At 31.2% G+C, this 19,363-nt stretch overlaps 1 protein-coding gene across 2 annotated transcripts; it reads right to left on the bottom strand.

The window, feature by feature from the left end:
- Positions 1-10,995: 10,995 nt before the first annotated feature.
- Positions 10,996-13,070, bottom strand: LOC142609951 (F-box protein At2g17036-like). Of its 2 annotated transcripts, XM_075781677.1 has the most exons (2): positions 11,739-13,070; positions 10,996-11,489 (listed from the first exon to the last, which is right to left on the bottom strand). In XM_075781677.1, the coding sequence occupies exons 1-2, from the start codon at positions 12,625-12,627 to the stop codon at positions 11,155-11,157; spliced, it is 1,224 nt and encodes a 407-aa protein (XP_075637792.1). In that variant the 5' UTR covers positions 12,628-13,070; the 3' UTR covers positions 10,996-11,154. The 2 variants fall into 2 exon arrangements, with proteins under 2 accessions (XP_075637792.1, XP_075637791.1); XM_075781676.1 differs by having other exon boundaries at positions 10,996-13,050.
- Positions 13,071-19,363: the final 6,293 nt, after the last annotated feature.

Below are 19,363 nucleotides of genomic sequence, written 5' to 3'. Positions count from 1 at the left end.
GGTGCAACCACAAATTTCTAAATCGACGAAAGAAAATTATGAGAGTTGGTAGATTCAAATGAAAGCGTTGTTTTGATTATAAGAGCTATGGGAGCTCGTCACTAATGGGTATGTAGAACCCACAAGTGTGCAAGAAGCCACCTACAACGCAGAGCAAAAGAATTAGCTTAAGGATAAGAGGAAGAAAGATAAGAAGGCGTTGTTTCTATTCTATTAAGGGGTGGATGAGTCAACTTTTGAGAAAATTGCCAAAGCAGGGTTGAGAAAATTACCGGTTGATCTAAGGTATAGATGATTTGGGTTGGAGAGGATCACCTAACAGAGTAATAGACGAAGAAAAAATTAGAAAAAAGTAATAACCAAAATAATATAAGTTTTCTAAGCCCTGATATCTATACTACTATATAAGGGTTTTTTCTGTTTGGATTTCTCATTTTCATGGTTCTAAAATGCCTTTACATCCCTATATTTAAGTAGAGACAAAACTAAATGACAATTTGATAAAAAAACAACTTTAACTCCTACTAAAATATTGCCTAAAAAATAGGGTTACTTTCCTGTTGATTTTCAAATTGCTTTATCCACTTATATATAAATTAAAATTTCAAAATAAAAATTATATATATAAAATAAAAATACATGTTTTTTTTTGCTACAAAAAATAGGACTATTTAAAAAAAAAAAAAATCTTCATCTCATGTGCAAAGCGCTTGTAATGAAGCTAGTTTTTATTTATTTATGTTAGACTGACATGGCGGTCCAAGTGACAGTCTTATGTGACGTAAAACTAATATTTTAATTTGACTATTAACCATGTTAGTATTTTCTATCTATCACTTAACAGTAAGAATCATTTTGACGCAATCAAAAGCTTAGGGACTAAATTGACACATTTGAAAAGTTAAGGACCAAATTGACATTCAGCGTAAAGGTTAAAAACCAAATATATAGTTTAGAGGATGCAAAACAGTTGGCTCAACGCTTTGATGAATTACTTTACTCTCATGTTAAGAGAGAATGTAACTTTGTAGCTCATAGTCTGGCTAGATATGCCAATGGCATTCCAAATTTTTTAGTTTGGATGGAGGATATTCCTCCACAATTTTATGATGTACTTCAATCCGATTTAACAGGCTCAATTGAATAAAACCAGTTTCTGTGGCTTGCTCCTCAAAAAAAAAAGAAAAAAAAGAAGTATATATATATATATATAGAGTTTACCTCATGCTAAAAAAAAAAAAAAAAAAAAAAAGCAAGTAAAAAAATATAGGACACCATCAACATGGTAAATTGGTAATTTTTTCCAAGAAAAATCTTTGCTTACCGAGGGAGTCGGCAAGAGGGAAAGAGACAAACACACATTTTACCGCGTTGTCCCCAAGTACTTTGTACATGGGGAGGTATCTATTCAGCTACAAGGCTTTTGGGTGGTTGTTAAATGTTTTCTTTTATTTTAAGCTTAGTTTAAAAAAAATTTAAGTTTAATTGTTGATCTAATCTTATATATATGATTTCTTACGTCATAATATGACTTTTATTATTATTTTTATTATTTTTTAAATGGGAAATCTTGCTGAAGCATATCTGCATGTGAGAGACTACAACACCATCAAAATTATTATATTTAGATGTTTCATCCCTGATTTATTTGCCTTTTCCTTTGCAAAGAGAATATTGATTTTGTAATCCCAATTCTTATTCAAGCCTAGCTCTGAAAAATGAAATTGCTAATATTACATGAAGTTAGGCAGATTAACTGAAAAAGAGCTTGTACAAACTGAAGTGTTACTTTATACAAATTATCATGGATCAGATTCTATCAATCTAGACAAACACTAACTGTGGCAGAATAGGTTCTATCAGATATCATCTCTCTCTCCCCCTCCACCTTATGCATATTTTGATTCCAAGGCTTGTTTGTTATGCTTCCAAATTCACCATTTATATACATTGCAGATGTAGAAGCTGTTCTTAAAGCAGACCAAGGTTTTCTGTAGGTAAGATTTCACAAGCCATATCCTTGCTCCTTTCTTTGCTTTGAAAACTTCTGATTGTAAAGAGTGAGAATTGAGATTTGGAGTTTTTTTTTTTTTGTTTGTGTGTGGACATTTTGTTATGTGACCAAATGAAGTTTGTGTAATTAACAGGAAAGCTGTTTGCTTACTAAAAAAGGTTGAAGAAAAATATCAAAAATCTGAATTTTGGAGTTCTTAGATCTTTTGGGTTGTGTGTTCTGAGATGGGATAGTGAAGAGTCAGATTTTCTTTTTAAAATTTTGATTTGTTTTCTGACAATTCTTATATAACCGAATGGGTTGCATGTTTGCTTCCTCTTCTCTTTCTGTTTCTGACAGTTCTTGACAAAGCTGTTTGCTTCCTCTTCTTTTTTGTTTTTTGGGGTGCATGTAATTGCATTTTTCATATTCAATACTTGAAATGTAAGTCTCCATTGGTTATGTTTAGTAATTTCATCTAATCTGTCATTTTAAGTACATACGATGAATCTAATTAATGTAAAGTGATACTTCACCTACTTTTTTTTTTCTTTTTCATTTTGTTATTTTTTCAAGGTTAGCTTTTAATCTCTTCTTCATTTTTTTTTTCTTAAAGAATTTGCTTTCAATCTTGATGTTAATCATTGCTCTTTTGTTTGTATTGTTGGGTGTATTCAGGGATCAATTGGGGAATTTGTAGGAATCAGGCCTGCGCGTGGTTTCATGTTTGGCGTTTAATTGCTCTTACTAACTCTTTATATGGTTTTCCTTAGTTGCTTAGTTTGTCTTTCATGTTTGGCGTTTTTAATCAAATTTGGTATTTGGGTTTAGATAATTTTTTCTTTGTCATTGCATTTTGTGAAGAACTCATTCTTGCTATTTTTGGTCGATTTTAGAGGTCCGGGTCTATTTGCACTATCTTTTTTTTATATTGAAACTATAAATAATTACATTGCTATGCATATATGCTTCTAGCAATGCAAACATATAATTATGCCACTACATCTCTGCCATGCTTCAAGTTTTCCATTTTTTTCCCAAAAAAGATCGTCAGTAAGAACAAATAACTATATCTGCTAGGTATTTGACAAAATGCATCCAATTGGTACTTTGGTTTCTTATTTTCATTTGATCTGTCTTCTTTTGTTTCTGTACAGCTCAGGGGTTCTGCCAAATTTGGATAAGAAGAACTTTAAGAAAATAGATGAAATCAACGTTGATTAACTTGTAAAGTTTTTGTGACGTGTAGTGAATTTTCCTCATTTTAGCTATCAAATAGATCAAAACAGCTTTACACGTATTAATAGAAGTCAACAACCTCAAAGAAAGGTTTAGAACCATAACCTATGTTTGCTTTTGGAGGGCTCAGGGGATCAGCTCCTTACTTCATTTGTAGTCACTTTGTTTGATTGGTCTTGAGGTTGAACACTTGCATCTAGTGATTCCCTTCTTATGTTTATAAATTTTCTTCTTTCTTGTACATAGTGATGGTATGGAACTTATCATTACTTATTTATGAGCTGTAATAGCTTGTTATATTTATTGAAATTGTGTATTTTCTTTAAGCATGCTCATCCTAATAATAAGTAATTTTTAAACAAAGAGATTGAGATGTATAAGCAGATGGCTATAGGTATTGGCAGTAAAACTAGCCGTTTTGCAAAGTGTTTTGTTGACATTCTATAAGAGACTCCATTTGACTCTAATCATATTGATTATGATTTAGAGTCGGTGTTATAAGAGAAATATGTAGAATCTTCCAAGGCAGGTACATGTCAATGAAGGTTCCATAGTAAGAGAAATTGTGCAGCTTACAGTATTGAAAGCCTTTTTAGTGATCTACCAGAATAGCTGAAGAAGGTTTCAATAATCAAGGGCCAATTGATGTGGATCAATTTTATGAAGAGGTGATGAAAATGGAAGGTTTTGATAAAGCCGTGCCTGCAAATGTCTTTGGCAACTTGGTGTATATGAAAAGGTTATGATGGCTTTTCTGGCTGGGAATGCTAAGTTTTGAAAACTTTGATTGCAGAATTTTTCAACAAAGATGATGAAAATTGGAAGTAGTCACCAATGCTTGTGTATTAACAACTTGAACTTAGCATGATTGTGTATTTTGAACGTGGATTGAAACTATAAAACTCTGGTATCTATATAAGAATTGTGAAAGTATAAATTAATCAAGCATAGAGTTATTATCATAAAAAAAATTCAATAAATTATTATTTAATTTATATTCATTTTAATGATATAAATAATTTATTATATTTTAAAATATTATTTAATTTCATTTTTAAATTTTAAATTTCTATATATTTTATATAGTATAAAAATGTCATGGAAGAAATTATATGAAAAAAATCTCTCTTCTTCTATGAGAAAATCTCTCTCTTGAAAAACTTTAAAAAGGAAAATAAAATTTTTTGGAAGAAAAAAGACTTAAGAGCGACGGTACTAGGTAGTGGACGATTAAAGGGAAGGAAGCAAAACAATGTAACATGTTGAAGGTGGACGGACTCTCTATGGCGGACGGACGGGAAAGCAGAGGGATACAAAGTGAACGGTGGTAAAGCCACGTGGCACCCACATGGTTTAATTGGTCTTCAAGGAACTTCAAATGAAAATGTTTTGTGTTCCACGATTAACCATAGTCAACCAAGTCTCTATATGGAAAGATCCCGTAAAATACGTGTATTAACGAGGATCTTTCCTACAAGGAAATATCTTCCTCATCAAGAAACCAAAGTCGGTTCTACATTACTATAAAAACCTAAAATTTTCAGAAATCAAGGTATGCATAATTTACCCCAACTCTGACACTCTAGAGTTTTGAAAGTTCTCTAACTTAACCTTTGGAGGGTATTTGACCGGTACCACACCAGTCATGTAAGGTCTTCTTATTCTTCTTTGTTATGCATGTCTTGCCTAAGAGCGTACAAGGATCGTGTAGCTTACTAACGATTTTCGGCATCATCAACCAATAACAAATTGCTACTTAAATTTTATTGTAAAATTATTGTGAAAATATTGTAAACTTGTAGAATTTCTTATAAATAATAAAATAAATAAAAAAGAGTACAAGTGGAGAGTGAAGACACCTCACTCCACATGAAATACCTCACCAATTAACCTTATATCTCACAATGAAAAGACCACTCTATATTGTAATGAATTTTAAATACAAGTTTCCCGTAACTACCATTACCACTTTCACTTAATAACGCAGATACTCTACACCTGTTGTCCACTGTGTGTAGCTCATTTCATATTCTTCCCATTGTAATCCTCACTATCGCATACCAAATTCAGGTAAACCACCAAGCCCAGATACTCCTGCCCAACATGTTGGCCACCATTCTCCATAGTTTGCTGCAGCTTGCAGAGAAGCTGATGAGGGGTGCCAAGAGTTTGTGTTTAATTTTGTTTTTAATCACTTGTTTGAGGCATTTTGATTAATTGACCCCCTAAATAATATGGGTTAGCGGAAATGTGATATTTGCTTCAAATTGGTGTGAATTTGGGGAGGAGAAATGATATGTCCACAACATTTTCACAACATTTTTACAACAAATCTTAAGTGGCAGGTTGTTACTGATTGTTATTATTAGGGCAAAAAAGTAATTTTCGTGTTAGGTTCAAATTTGAACCAATAACAACTAATCATCTGTGATTTGTTGTAAAAATGTTGTGGACGTAGCATCTCTCGGTGGGGAGGGATATCATTTTATTTTATTTAAAAATAATAATAAAAATATATAAAATAAAAATAAAAATTGGCTGATTTGTGTTGTACATTGTTTGGGCCTTTAGGCTGATTTGTATTTATTTGGGCAATTTTTTGTTGCTACCCCTGGTAAAACTGAGTGATGTATAGGATTCATGAAAAATAATATTACAATCATCTATTACTGTACACAAAAAGGGTTTATCAAAAAAAAAAAAAATTGTACACAAACGGATACACTAATAAATATCTGTCAAATACAATTAAATACACAATTCCAAAACAAAATTGAATTGATTAACATAATACAACATTATAATACTTTGATAACACGATATCCTAACATGCAAATTTGTTGCGACAAAATATTAATAAAAACTACCGTTATTGAAAAAATATTTATACAATTCACCAAAAGTGGCAGCAAAATAAAAGAAATAGGGAGACTATAAGCATTTTATTTTTTTTTTGGTTGTTGGCAAAACATGTAATAGATGGGGAGGTGCAAACGGAGAATTAAGAAATTTATATAGAAAACAATAAGGATTGCAAAAAAAAAAAAGGTTAGAGTGAGAAATTATGAAGGAAGAAGAGTGAGGGTAAGGAGAGGAAGGTTAAGCAAAATGTAACGGTAGAATATAAGAAACATGATGCAGACATTTGAATAAGGCATTAGAGAATGAATTTGACAAGGAAAAGAAAAAACAAAAAACAAAAAAAAGGAATACTTGCTAGAAAATATCGTAGATGATATATGGCGCAATAAGAGGTTTGGAAAATTAAATTCGATACTTCTATTATTATATATGGTATAGATTTATTTTTCATATTTTTTTTTATATTTATCTTATAATTTCTTTATTCTTAAAAAATAGAACTTTCTTTGTCAAGAGTACTCTTGTAATTTAATTTGCACAACATACTGTTTCCAATGGAGATGTCAAGGATTCATATCCCCATCCACATTAATCGTAACTATTGAATTTATAAAAGAAAAATAAATATAACTCTCTTTTATTTATTCTTTTTATTTCTACATATAACCTGAGCAACAATGACATGAGGTATATTTCAATTTCTTTTGTTGTTTTAAATTTCTCTCATAAAATATTTTACATTTCAAGGAAGACGACATGGTATCTTCCATGTGAAGATAGACATCAATTTGCAAAAGTTTTGTAATTAAATCCGTAGTAACTCTAATATTTTTCACGTAGTCTCAGACACAACTAGGCAATTATAAATTAATTTAAAAAATAGAGAAATTGTGAAGGTGGAGGGATAGAATAATGGACTAATGGCCCATGCACATGCAGAGGTGGTAGAGTCTGGATTTTAGTCCATATATGGTGCATGATTCAAATAAAATGTTGAAAACCGAACTAATTAATATCAGTAAGAAGTACTTAATTAATTACATGAAATATTTGATTGACATAGGAAAAAAATAATGTGAAGATAAATTATAATTGTTTTTTTGTAATTTTTTTTTTGTACTTAGTGTTAGGGTTGGTATTTTATTTTATATTATAGAAAGGAGTTGATACTTAGTATAAGCATTGTTTATTGTACTTATGGTACTTCATACTCTAAGATGAAAATAAATATATATTTGAAACAGTAAAAGATAAAAATAAAAATAATCAATGTGGCATATAAAGTTAAAAAATAACCTAATATAAAATATTCAAACAAGTCATTTCAGTTCTTAATTAAAGCAAAGCGAACAAATAAATTGACTTTAAAGTATCATAATATATATATATATATATATATATATATATATATATATATATATATATATATATATGGAACTTTTAAAATATTGTATCTACACCTTGATTTTTTTTTTAAAGAGACTGTATGCCGTTTTTATTTTTAAGTTAATTTAAAATCATCAATGTTTTTTCAGTCCATCTTAGATTAACTTCATTTCCATTTTTTTTTTTTTTTTTTTTTTGAGAATCCATTTCCAACTATTAAATGGTGGGTTTATGGGAAAATTTTTTAAAGTAAATATCATTGTAGATTTTTTTTTTTTTTTTTCCTTTTGACGTTGTAATAATATACCAGTTGATAATTATAATGTTGCATATAAGATTTTTTTTTTCCTTAATAACTACATTAAGATAAGAAATTACATTCAAATTACTATTTAAAAAAATTCAGATTTTTTTAAGGGGGGAGGGGGTGGGTTTCCCCATCGTCCAGTTGTCCCCTGCACTGAGGACCTTGAGGTCAATGGTTGGTGGTCAAATTTGGATGAGATGGCAGCAATCATCAGCCTCAACACTTATAAAATGGAGGTGGTTATTCTTTTGATCTTCTTTGTTTTAAGCATTTAGTGACAAGCAAATTTTGGAGATTTGATATAGATAATTTTTTTTAAGGGACTAAATTTGGTCTAGCAAACCATTTTATTTTTTGGAATTTAGGCCAACTCTTAATTCTTAGGTAAAATCTTTTATAGTCAAATAAGTGATTTGCACTTCAAATCCCTTTTACTTAAAAAGTCAATTGGTATCTTGACTTAATAAAAAAAACAATTATTATAGAGTAAATGTCAAAGGTTAAATTTGTATGATATTAACAAAAAAAAAAAAAACTTAATTCTTGGGGAGCATTAGGTATAATTTTTGTGACCCAAGCTTTAAACTATGATGTATCTATATATTATATAGATATAAAATTAAGGTTAATCCATTACACAAATCTATCCTCAACTATGAGGTATTTGCACCTTTCACCTCAAACTAGCAATGGATCAAGGTTTTATTTATTTATTTATTTTAGGTGTGAGATTAGTTTTACTATTTGTAATTTTTGTAAAAAAAATTTGTAGGTAAATATTATTTTATGATTATGGTAATAGAAATTGAATGTTGTCTCCTTATTGAAGTGTTTGATGCTGTTTGAAAGAGTTTAGTGGGGGTTCTCTTGAAAATGCACATAAATTATCTAACTTTCATCACTCTTCCTTGTGAACTACTATTGAGTGAGGGGTGGCGGGTGGTTTGGATTCTTGAAGAGTTCTTTTTATGTGCCGGATACAGAACTATTTTGGTCGTTTGAAACACACGTGGATGTGGCATTCACAATCGCATTATAAGGATTGATTCTAATGAATCAATTATGAAAGATGCAACTCGTGAGATATATAATTGTGTGATAGTCCAACCAGTAACCTCTCCAACTGCTAGTGCACAGTAGCAAATTACAAATATTCTCTATAAAAGGATAATTGTTTTTGTTCTTTCAATGGGAATCAGTCCGTAAAATTGCTCTCAAAAACTCTTAGTTCTACTTCATTTTCTCTTGCTCTGTTTCCTTTTCTTTACTCTCTGTTTTCCATTTCAGTCTCTAGTCTTTAGCTGCTTTTCAATTCTGTGCTTCCGTTTTCAATATAATCAAGTAGTACTGTTGACTGAGGCAAGAGGCAAAGAGCTAAGAGAAACTTCAAAGAATCCAAGTGGAGAGAGATTCAACATTTTTGCATTAACGCAATGAATGTCATTGTAAATGGGCTGTAAGTTGTAATTTCTAATAGCTCAGTTTCTTTGTAAATGGGCCGTAAAATATATATATATATATATATATATATATATATATATATATATATATATATATATATATATATATAGCTCTTTGTACGTATTTTCTGTACCTTGTCTTCCTCCTGTTGTTATTTCTGCTTGGAGGAAAGATTTTTGATATTCTGGTTTGTTTATTTATATATATAAAAAAATATTTAGTAGTCAACTTATTTACTCAGTTTTGGGGGCAACCTTGTTACCAGTTTCATCTAAACTTAGTTTTCATATTTTGTAATTCAAATCCAGAAAGCAAGAAAAATAAATTTATGGTGACTGAAACAGGAAAATTTAAAATATCAAGTAAACCTGAGGAGGAAGGTTTTATGCATTGGACTCCCTGAAGCTAAAACAGGTCAGTACACTTGTAGTTCAACTTGGAATGAGAGTTGTACAACAAAAGTTACAAAACCTTAGGATGAATCATGAATGGTGAAAATTGATTTGGTTCCCTGATGCTACTCCTGGCATTCATTCATCACTAAGTTTTATTATGTTAAATTGTTAATAACAGACTCTCTACTCGATAAAAACTTGCTAACTTACGGGAGAGTTCTTGTGTGGTTTCTGCAGAAGCCAAACTAAGTATAGAAACATTTGTTTTTTTACTGTTTTTTCACTAGGACGTTAAGACAAGAAGTTTTGAAATTGTGTTTTTCACTAGAAGATTAAGGGAAGAAGGTTTCAAATGAAGCTATGGGCTGCTTCAATCTACCATATATACCTACAAAATATATGTTAGGCTTTTTGAAGCCATAAGAGATTATGTTAGGAGGAGGGTTGGCTTTTGTTAAAAACGATAAGAAATTGCATCTCCTTTGCTTTGAGTTGCATTTTGAAGCAAAAGCAAACCAATCCAAATGCTTGTTGGCAATTAGCATGCTATATTATTTACTCAGTTTTTAGGGTTCTCTCCAGACAATCTAATGGTGTGTTAAAAATTGAACTTTGATGTATCAGTTGTGTTACAGTCTTGGTACCTACAAGCAAGCATTGGGGCAGAAAGTTAATAGAGATAAGACTACCATATTCTTTAGTACACACAAAGGAATAAGAGAAGATGGAGATTAGTCTAGTGGGAGCCCAAAGCCTCCTCGCAAATAGTCCAATACCTTGGCCTTTTGGTTATCGTAGGGAAGTCCAAATTCTGAAATTTTAATGATTTCAAGTAGAGTTGCAAAATAGGGATAGAAAGGGAGAATTGTGTGCTTTCTGCAGAAGCCAAATTAAGAGTAGAAACCATTTGTTTTTTAGTGTTTTTCACTAGAACATTATGGCAAAAAGTTTCAAATTGTGTTCTTTCACTAGGAGATCAGGGGAAGAATTTTCAAATGAAGCTATGTGAGATTGCTTGGGCTGCTACAATCTACTATATATGGCTGCAAAGAAACACAAGGATTCATAATAGCAATGTCAAGATAGAAGGCATTCATCAGTAAGATAGAAGCCATTAGAGATGATGTAAGGAGGAGGAGGATTGGTTTTTGTTATAAAGAAGAAGAAAATGCATACGCTTTAGTCCAGAGTTGCATTCTGAAACAACATAGCAAACCAATCCAAAAGCTTGTTGGCAATGAGCATGCTATACTCATTTACTCTTTTTTGAAGCTCTCTCTGAACAATCTAAACTGAATTTTCAGATTTTGTATATCAAATCCAGAACAAAAGATAAATAGATTCACAGTAACTTAAATCACAGCATCAGAAGCATATATATTCTAGAAATTAGTTTGTATGCTGCTTACAAACCAGAATACCAAATTGTATATGGCCACCAAAGAAGTCTAAACACCACTTCTACACACTTCTTTCAACTAAGCAAATGGTATCAGAGAAAACAAAGTCAACTAAAGTTTGTCATTGCGCGTAACAAAAATTGGTCGAGAATAAAAACGAGGTTTGTCTATACCAAATGTCAGGGGTAGGATATCCCTGATTTCCATGTCAAACAGTCCCACATCATGGCCTCCATATGCCACTCTAGGGAACTTTCGCCAGTCCCAATGGTCATCAGTAAAGTAAATGCAATCACCTCTGCTAGGGATAGTAGGAAAGCGCCAAGAGAAGGAGTTGCCATCACCAACAAAAAAAGCTTGACCTTCCAAGCGTGTCACTTCCTCCCAAGCTGATGCATTGAAGTTGAACTTGTAGACAAAAAAAGATGTAGTCTCATGCGTCCTCTCTGAAGGAATAAGAAATCCGTTACGAAAAACAGCATAAAGATTTCCCAATGACTCCACCAAATATATTTTTCGGTGTGCCCCTAGATCTTGTGGATGATCAGCAATAACTTGGACCATATTTGCAAAAGGAGTAACAGGTTTAAAGCAAACCAGCTTGCCATTGTCACAGAGTGCATATATTTGACCATTAAAATGTACAACATCCTTGAATTTCAAATTCTCTGGATTGGCAACAACAACCCACTCACCTTCTCCTCTTCTGTTCAATGCAGCTCCTAGTCTCACTCTAGTAAAAGCCAAACTATTCATAGGGCCAAAAATTGCGATGACGAGGAATGTTGACTCATTGGAAGGGTCCTTTAGAAGAATGAACTTGTGTACAAGGCAAAACCACTCTTCTCTAGGAGCCAGTCTTCGAATTGCGTCCAGTGGTGGAAGATTAATTTGCTTTCCTTTTATAAGGTGCACAAGTTGGGTTACATAACGAGGGCCCAAGGTCACAACCCAGCCATGTTGAGATCCCCAACAACGTCTTCCGCGGACTTCAGATAGTTGTAATTGATGATGATTGCTGTCATAGAGGCTAAATAAAGTTCGCATGTCAGTTAATAGTGGTTCGGAAAGCATCAACCCAGGAAGAGGAGGCTGAGGTCTTCTACTAATGCTCAAACCAGCAGATCGCCAATCTCGGCTAACCCCTTTAGCCGCTATAAAATTTTTGAAAGTAGTTATTTGATTTACAATTTCTTGAACAAGATCTAGGGGGAGATGGGGCCGATCAATATTGTTGGAAGGAGAAGAAAAAGAATGACGATTAGCTATAAATCTTTGCAACCGAGGTTGAATTGTAGATATAACTGATGGATCAGTCAGGATAAGAATCACAATTAATGGGGATTCGCTAATGACAAAAGATGATGCGCTAGTTAAAATGGTGAAGAAAAACTCAATCAAAGACTTGTCTTTTTCAGCATGATGAGCAGGGGATAGAAATGTAAGGATCAACAAGGATACAAACAAAGTAAAGCGAAAACTTGAAGAAGAAATGACATAACCACGAATGAGAGTGATGAAGATAGCCACTAGAAAATAGACACAGATTTTAAAGATGTCGAGCAAAGAACTGACTGACCTCATGATGGATTAATGGAATGTGTTACTCTCTATGACTGATGAAAATTGAAAAGCATCAAAACATCATCAAGCCGAACAAAATGGCTAGCTGAGCTAGCTAAGGGAAAACCCTTACCTCCAAACACCGAATTTTTTCGAGTGAAACTCTGAGTTTTGAAAGAGATCTACAAGAAATTCAGGAAAGTAAGTAGGGTTTTCATCTGTAAGAGTATTTTGATAATTGAAACCAAAGAAAGAAAAAAGACACTGAAGAAACAGACAAAGCCAAGAAAGAAAGTCTGTTTAGAACCCTACGAAACTATGCAATCTTATGATATGATATTCAGACCAATCTGGAGACAGCTGGTCTGTGTGTGTGGGGATGGAAGCCAACAGATACAAGAGCAGTCATATTATCAGGGTGGAAAAACAAGTAGGGTTCTTCCTCCTAATATTATTTTGACCATTAAACCAAAGAATATTTAAAAAGAAAACAGACAAAAAATGAGAAGCCATGAAAACGTGTATAGTTGTACGTGCTGACCTTTTTCCCCGCTTAATCAACGGCTGAACTTCAGCAACGTTTGGACAGTGGCTGCATTTTGCCGTCAGCATTTACAGGTTTTTTTTTTTTTCTTAATTGAGAAGCGCTTAATCACGTCTGTCAGTGTTTTTTACTATTCACACATGTTTATGTACTGTTTATGCATGTTTCATGCACTGTTCATAATACCCGCAACTACTTTATTCAGAAAAAAAAAATTAAAAATGGGTCCACAGTACTATGCACACATTTAAAAATTATTTTACTATAGTGTTTTCAGTTTTCAGCAAAATAAACTATATCCAAACGGACTCATTCATATTTTTAACTAAATTTTAATAAAACCGACCTTTTCTATTTACCCATTCACTTTTTAATGCATCTCACAGTAATCTCTAATTTCTCTCCCTTCCATGAAAATACTACCTACGCATCTAAAGTCCCCACAGGGATTATAGGAATAGAACAATTTTTCTTTTTTAATCCTTTTGGGTGTAAGATTAATTTTTACTATTAGTGATTTTTGTAAAAACAATTTGTTGAATATGGTAATAAAAATGGAATGTGTCTCCTTATCTAAGTGTCTGATACTATTTGAAAGAGATTTAGTGGTGACTCAGTTGAAAATGCATGTGAATTATCTAACCTTTGTTAATCTTCATTGTGATCTACTATATTGAGAAAGGGTTTGGACTTTGGATTCTTGAAACTCTTTTTTATGTATTGATGCAAAACCATTTGGGTCATTCGAAACATAAGAATATTTGGTATGTTATCTCGTTCACAATCATATTATCAGGATTGATTCTAATGACTCATTTATGGAAGATGTACCTAGCAAGATAATTCTTAGGAGTAATTCTTAAGAATTTTCCCCTAGCAAGATAATGCATGTCCAACAAGCATAACAGAAACGTCAAGAAGAAATTAAAGAATGGAACGTCAAAAGGATATGTCACACACTGTGAGATAATTATATAACTAGAGAAAATGAGTAAATTTGTGTGTTTAATTTATTTATTTTTAATATGGTTGATAATGTAATATAAATTTAATTCTATGTGTTTTTGTAAGGACAATTATGTTTTGTTATGTTATGTTAAGAGCATATCGAATACCATTCAATATATTCGGGAGAAAAATGATTTTAGATGGGATGTTAATATGTAGATGAATGCTTGTGATAGAAAAACATACTACGATAAAGTAGTGGTATGAAACTTATCATGCGTTATTTTTATGAGTTATATTAGCTTATTTTGTTTATGATGAAAAGACTATAATGTTTTTTTTTTCTTCTTCTTCTTCTTTTGGCTAGAAATGATAAGCTTTGAAAACTTTTGTTGGGCATTTTTTCCCCCAACAAAGATAATGGGCATTGAAAGTAATAACTAATGCGCATTTATTACAAACATGAACCTCGATTTTTTTTTTTTTTTTTGAGAAACAAATACACACACAAGGAAGAGAGAAAATGATTCTAATACAAAGACACCACAAATTTCACTTAAAATTCATGGTGACTTTTAAGGAAGGGTGGGGCAAGTTAACTACACATAACCATGTCATAAAATTGAACTTGAATGGTTGTATAATCATGCATTTTGAACATGGATCATGGATGGAACCATGTCATGTCTAATTAATATGTAGTTATGTATTTTGAACTTTTTTTAAAAGGAAAATATGTATTTTGACCTTAGAATCATGATTATGTAGATTTTTAGAACTTGAATGGGTTATGGGTATTGAATGTGTTACTAGGAACTTTAATGTTGTGGGGGAGTGTGCCTGAGCTCACCACGAAGGCCTTAGACCGAGGACTAAAAGTTAGGGAGTCCCTTCCATGGTAAGGTGTTTACATGGAGACTTGAGGGGATTTGGCGGGGCCCGTGGTCCGAAGGAGGTACGCTGCGAACTGCGTCCAAAAATCCCTCGGGGACTGAGTTCAAGTCGAGGCAAGATATTACTGAGGGATGCCTCCTTTGTTACAAAAATGGCTTTGCTTCGTCAGGTTACCGTGGGAATGCATGATTCTCGTCGTCAAGTTACCACGAGAATGCATCTGAAAAAACACAAAGCCCAACTCTTCAGTCACCTTTGCATTTAATACTCTCCTCACTTAACGACAACCGCATTTATTACTAATTGACTGGCCATAATAAGGAGGACAATCCTAAAACCTGCCCTCATTATCACAAAATGGCAGGAATGGGTGTTGATAGGACAGGTTCCACCTCAAAAATCTGGCTAGAGAACAGGACAATTGGAGGAGAGGAGGGATATAAAAGGAGGAGGAGATCAATAGGAAGGGGATTCAAAAATTTTGAGAGAAAAGCTAGAAGAGAGAGAGACTGAGGAAAGCTCTGAGTAGTATTGTACTTCCTTTATCCTTGTATCCCCTTGGGGAAAACGATATTCGCCCATAACAAGTTTTGATTCAATTTCTTCTCTATTGAATTGTCTGTTTAATTCTCCCATTGTGGATTTATGTCTTACATTTCTCATAAATTAGTTGTGTAGATCAACAACACCAATAGTGCCCTCTAGCTTTTGTGTTCTGACCCCCACAAATGTGTTATGCCTAATATTTAATATGTTGTTGGAACTTGAATGTGTTGCCTAAAAAAATTAAATATTTAGGTTGGTTTTAGTTGTTTTTTATTTATATATATATATATATATATATATACAATATAGAAATTTTAGTTTAGCCTAATTTAAGTATGTGTGTGTGTGTGAAACTCCTTTTTAAAGAGTTGAACTCCGGCCCTTACCCCCAACACCTCACAGACACTTATTTTTGTGGAGTGACCATCACACCAAGAGTGTGCGATATTTTTTATTAATAGTTTAAAGAGGCAAATTAAAGTTGTTTTATTTATATCAACAAATAATGTTACGTCAACATTTTTACAACAAATCCTAAGTACCTAAATGTAATTGGTTCTAATCTAAGCATATCACTAACATCATTTTTTTACTCACTAACAATTTTTTACCTAAGATTTGTCAATTGTTGTGACAATATTATGAACTTAACATTACTATTATGTCAAGACAAAAATATAGGGAAGTTTGTGATTTTTCGTAAAAGCTTCAACGTTAGAAAATGTTTTCTAGAGTATTTTAAAGCATGCAAACAAACACTAGAAGACAAGTAATATTTGATAGACAACATTTTATGTTGTAAAAAATGAAGCCTTGAAATTTACACATTCCTATAAGTTGTAACTAAGATTTTGGTGAAAATACTATTTTGGTTTCTACCTTTTGGGGTTATTGTTTTCAATCCCTATTATTTTCAAAATATAGATAATTTGGTCCCTACTGTCAATTCACTAACAAAAATTGATTACAAGTTAAAAATAACATGGACTAAATTGACGATTGGTTGCTATCAAAATGTAGGGACCAAATTGACAGTAACCCCAAAATGTAAAATCCAAAATCATATTTTCCCTTGAGATCTATCTAAACACAAAATTCCTTCGGACTGAAACTATAAGACCTTGACACAATATCTAAGAGTTGTGATTTTTTTTAAGAAACATAAAAATTGAGATAGATTTGTGAAAATTTTAATTTCTAATATTCATAATTATTTTTAAAAAAATTGTAACTGGTTATTTATAGATTGTTTAATCACAAAAATGTTATAAATAATTTAAATTTTCCCCAACTTATCTATTGAATTTTTTAGAAAGATAGCATTGTTTATAATTTTTGTACGACAAAAGTTGTTTTAAATATGTCACCTTTATATAAAACTTCTTCGTGCGCAACACACAAGTGAGCGACTAGTTAGAGTCTAATTACACTTCAATTTCATATTAAATGTCTTTCTAATTGATTCTCAAAAAAAAAAAACAAAAAAAAAAGTGTCTTTCTAATTGGCCTATAATTTTATGCCAAGTTTCCTTCCAATTGCCATATAATTAATGCCAATTGTTTTTAGATTTTAAATACACTGCAATTTTATGCAAAGTGTCCTTTCAGTTATACTCTAATTCATGTCAATTATATTTTACATCAAATTCATGCATCTAAACTTAATAAAATATAATTCTAAAAGAAATAGCGTAAAATATAAAAGATTCAATTCAAATTTATTATACTTCAATGTGATTTTATGACTCTGTTCAATTTGTTTCATATTAAGTAGAAATGTTACCACCGCACGCCCTTGGTGTGATGGTCAATCCACAAGTATAAGTGCTTGTGAGGGGCAAGGGCCGGGGTTCAAGTCTTCAGGAGGGAGCTTCACACACATATACACTTAGATTAAGTTAGAGTATAGTTATATCTTGTATTAAAAAAAAAGTAGAAATGTTATACATACATACATATATATATATATATATATATATATATATATATATATATATATATATATATATATATAAGTGTCATTGGAGCATTTGTTAACTAACTATTTTAGAAAAAATTTGATACTACTTTTATGAGAAATATAAAAAATTGTTAAAATTTAAATTTAAAATTTTTCCCATAACAAATTTAGAAAAATATTTTCTAAATCAATGCCCTTAAGACATCCATTAACTTTTCTCATATATATTTTCAGCCATTTTTAATAAAAAGAAGTATGCACTTAAAAGGTTCATTATTTATTTTTTTTATTTAAAAAATAGAAATTATTTTTTATTTTTAATTATCTTGAATTTTTATATTATATTTTATATAATTTTTTTCAATAATTTTTTTTTAAATTAATAAGTTTCTATATGTTTTATATTATATAAAAGTACTATATGGAAGGGCCAAACTGACAAATGAAAGTTATGGGATAAAATTGAAAAGAGAAAATGATACTTTAGGAAAAAAATTGAAAAGGAAAACTTAAAGGCTGTAAATTTTAATTAAGCTAGATTTCTAACATAATTTATTTTGAGTGAAACTAAATTATCAAAATTTTAAAATACTACTTCAATTATAAAAAAATATTCAATATATTTAAAACTTAAAAGGTGTTTCATTATTGATTTTAAATTATTTTATAATATATTATAATTTTTTTAATTAAAACTTGGACTTGCACAATTTATATGTATCATGTAACTTATAATGATTTTGCTCTTTAATTTTATGTCTATTTTATTATTCAATACTGGTTATATTATTGATATATTTAATTTAATTTAATATAAAAAATATTAATTTTTAAAGTTATAAGGTACATTAAAAAACAATTACTGTTATCTATCTATACTATTATTTAAGGGGTTTTCCCTGTTTGGATTTCTCAATTTCGATACCTAAAATACCCTCAAATTGACTAGTTTGTAAAACTTAAATAATAGGGTTAGACATGTAAAATTAATAATTCAAAAACTCCTAAATTTTAGCAAAATTAAAAAAAAAAAAAAAACATTTTACAAATTATTTGCTCCTTGAATAACTTACTCCCACTCTTCACACACCATACACAACCATCCGTCCATCCCACTAACTTCCCACTAAATCAAAATCTCTTGGGATCAGTTACTACTTTTATATCTCTATCTCCCCCACTTTTACCTGCTCTTCTACTCATTTTTCAATTCCAAATAATCTCATTCCACTCCTACTTTAGATTTAGTTTTCACCTTGCACATGTTACTCCATTACTCTAGAGAAAAATTAGAATGAATTATACGGCTGGTAACTCACCAATCTATCCTTCCATCAAACAATTTTAAAGAATTTTCTTCAACTCTTGCCTTTTCAACCAGAGCCCACGATGATGGTGAGCAGTTCCTAAGATCCCCCGAATTGCACATTTCCCATTGTTTGGATTTTTCCTAAGTTACTTTCATCAATTCAACTACATTTATAAATGAAAACTAAAACTTTGAAAACATGCAACAAGAATTGACGAAGAAAAGCATACAAAGGTTAGTAATGTAGAACTTGATTTAACTATTATGTATTTGTTTTTATGTTGATGTGTTATTGGTTCTTTTCCATGTAGCCTTTTCAAATTGAATAGAAATGACCCACTCTTAATGAAAAATGCCAGAAATTATGATACTGTTTTTTTTTATTTATATAAGTAAGAATGATATATATACGAAATGTTACTCTATGCATGAAAAACATAGAGCAAACCCAGAAAATACAAGAAGAAGAGAACAAAGAAACAGAAGAGAAAACCAAACAACAAATAAATTATAAGAGAAAAAGGGAGCAAAGAAAAGAAGGGAGGGAATCACTAGA

The sequence above is a fragment of the Castanea sativa genome, chromosome 9 (genome assembly GCF_040712315.1).
Source record: "Castanea sativa cultivar Marrone di Chiusa Pesio chromosome 9, ASM4071231v1".
NCBI lineage: Eukaryota > Viridiplantae > Streptophyta > Magnoliopsida > Fagales > Fagaceae > Castanea > Castanea sativa.
This window is presented reverse-complemented; position numbering and strand designations above follow the sequence as displayed.

Excerpts from the sequence above, each read along its gene's own strand:
- LOC142609951 (XM_075781676.1), bottom strand. The coding sequence starts at position 12,627 with ATGAGGTCAGTCAGTTCTTTGCTCGACATCTTTAAAATCTGTGTCTAT.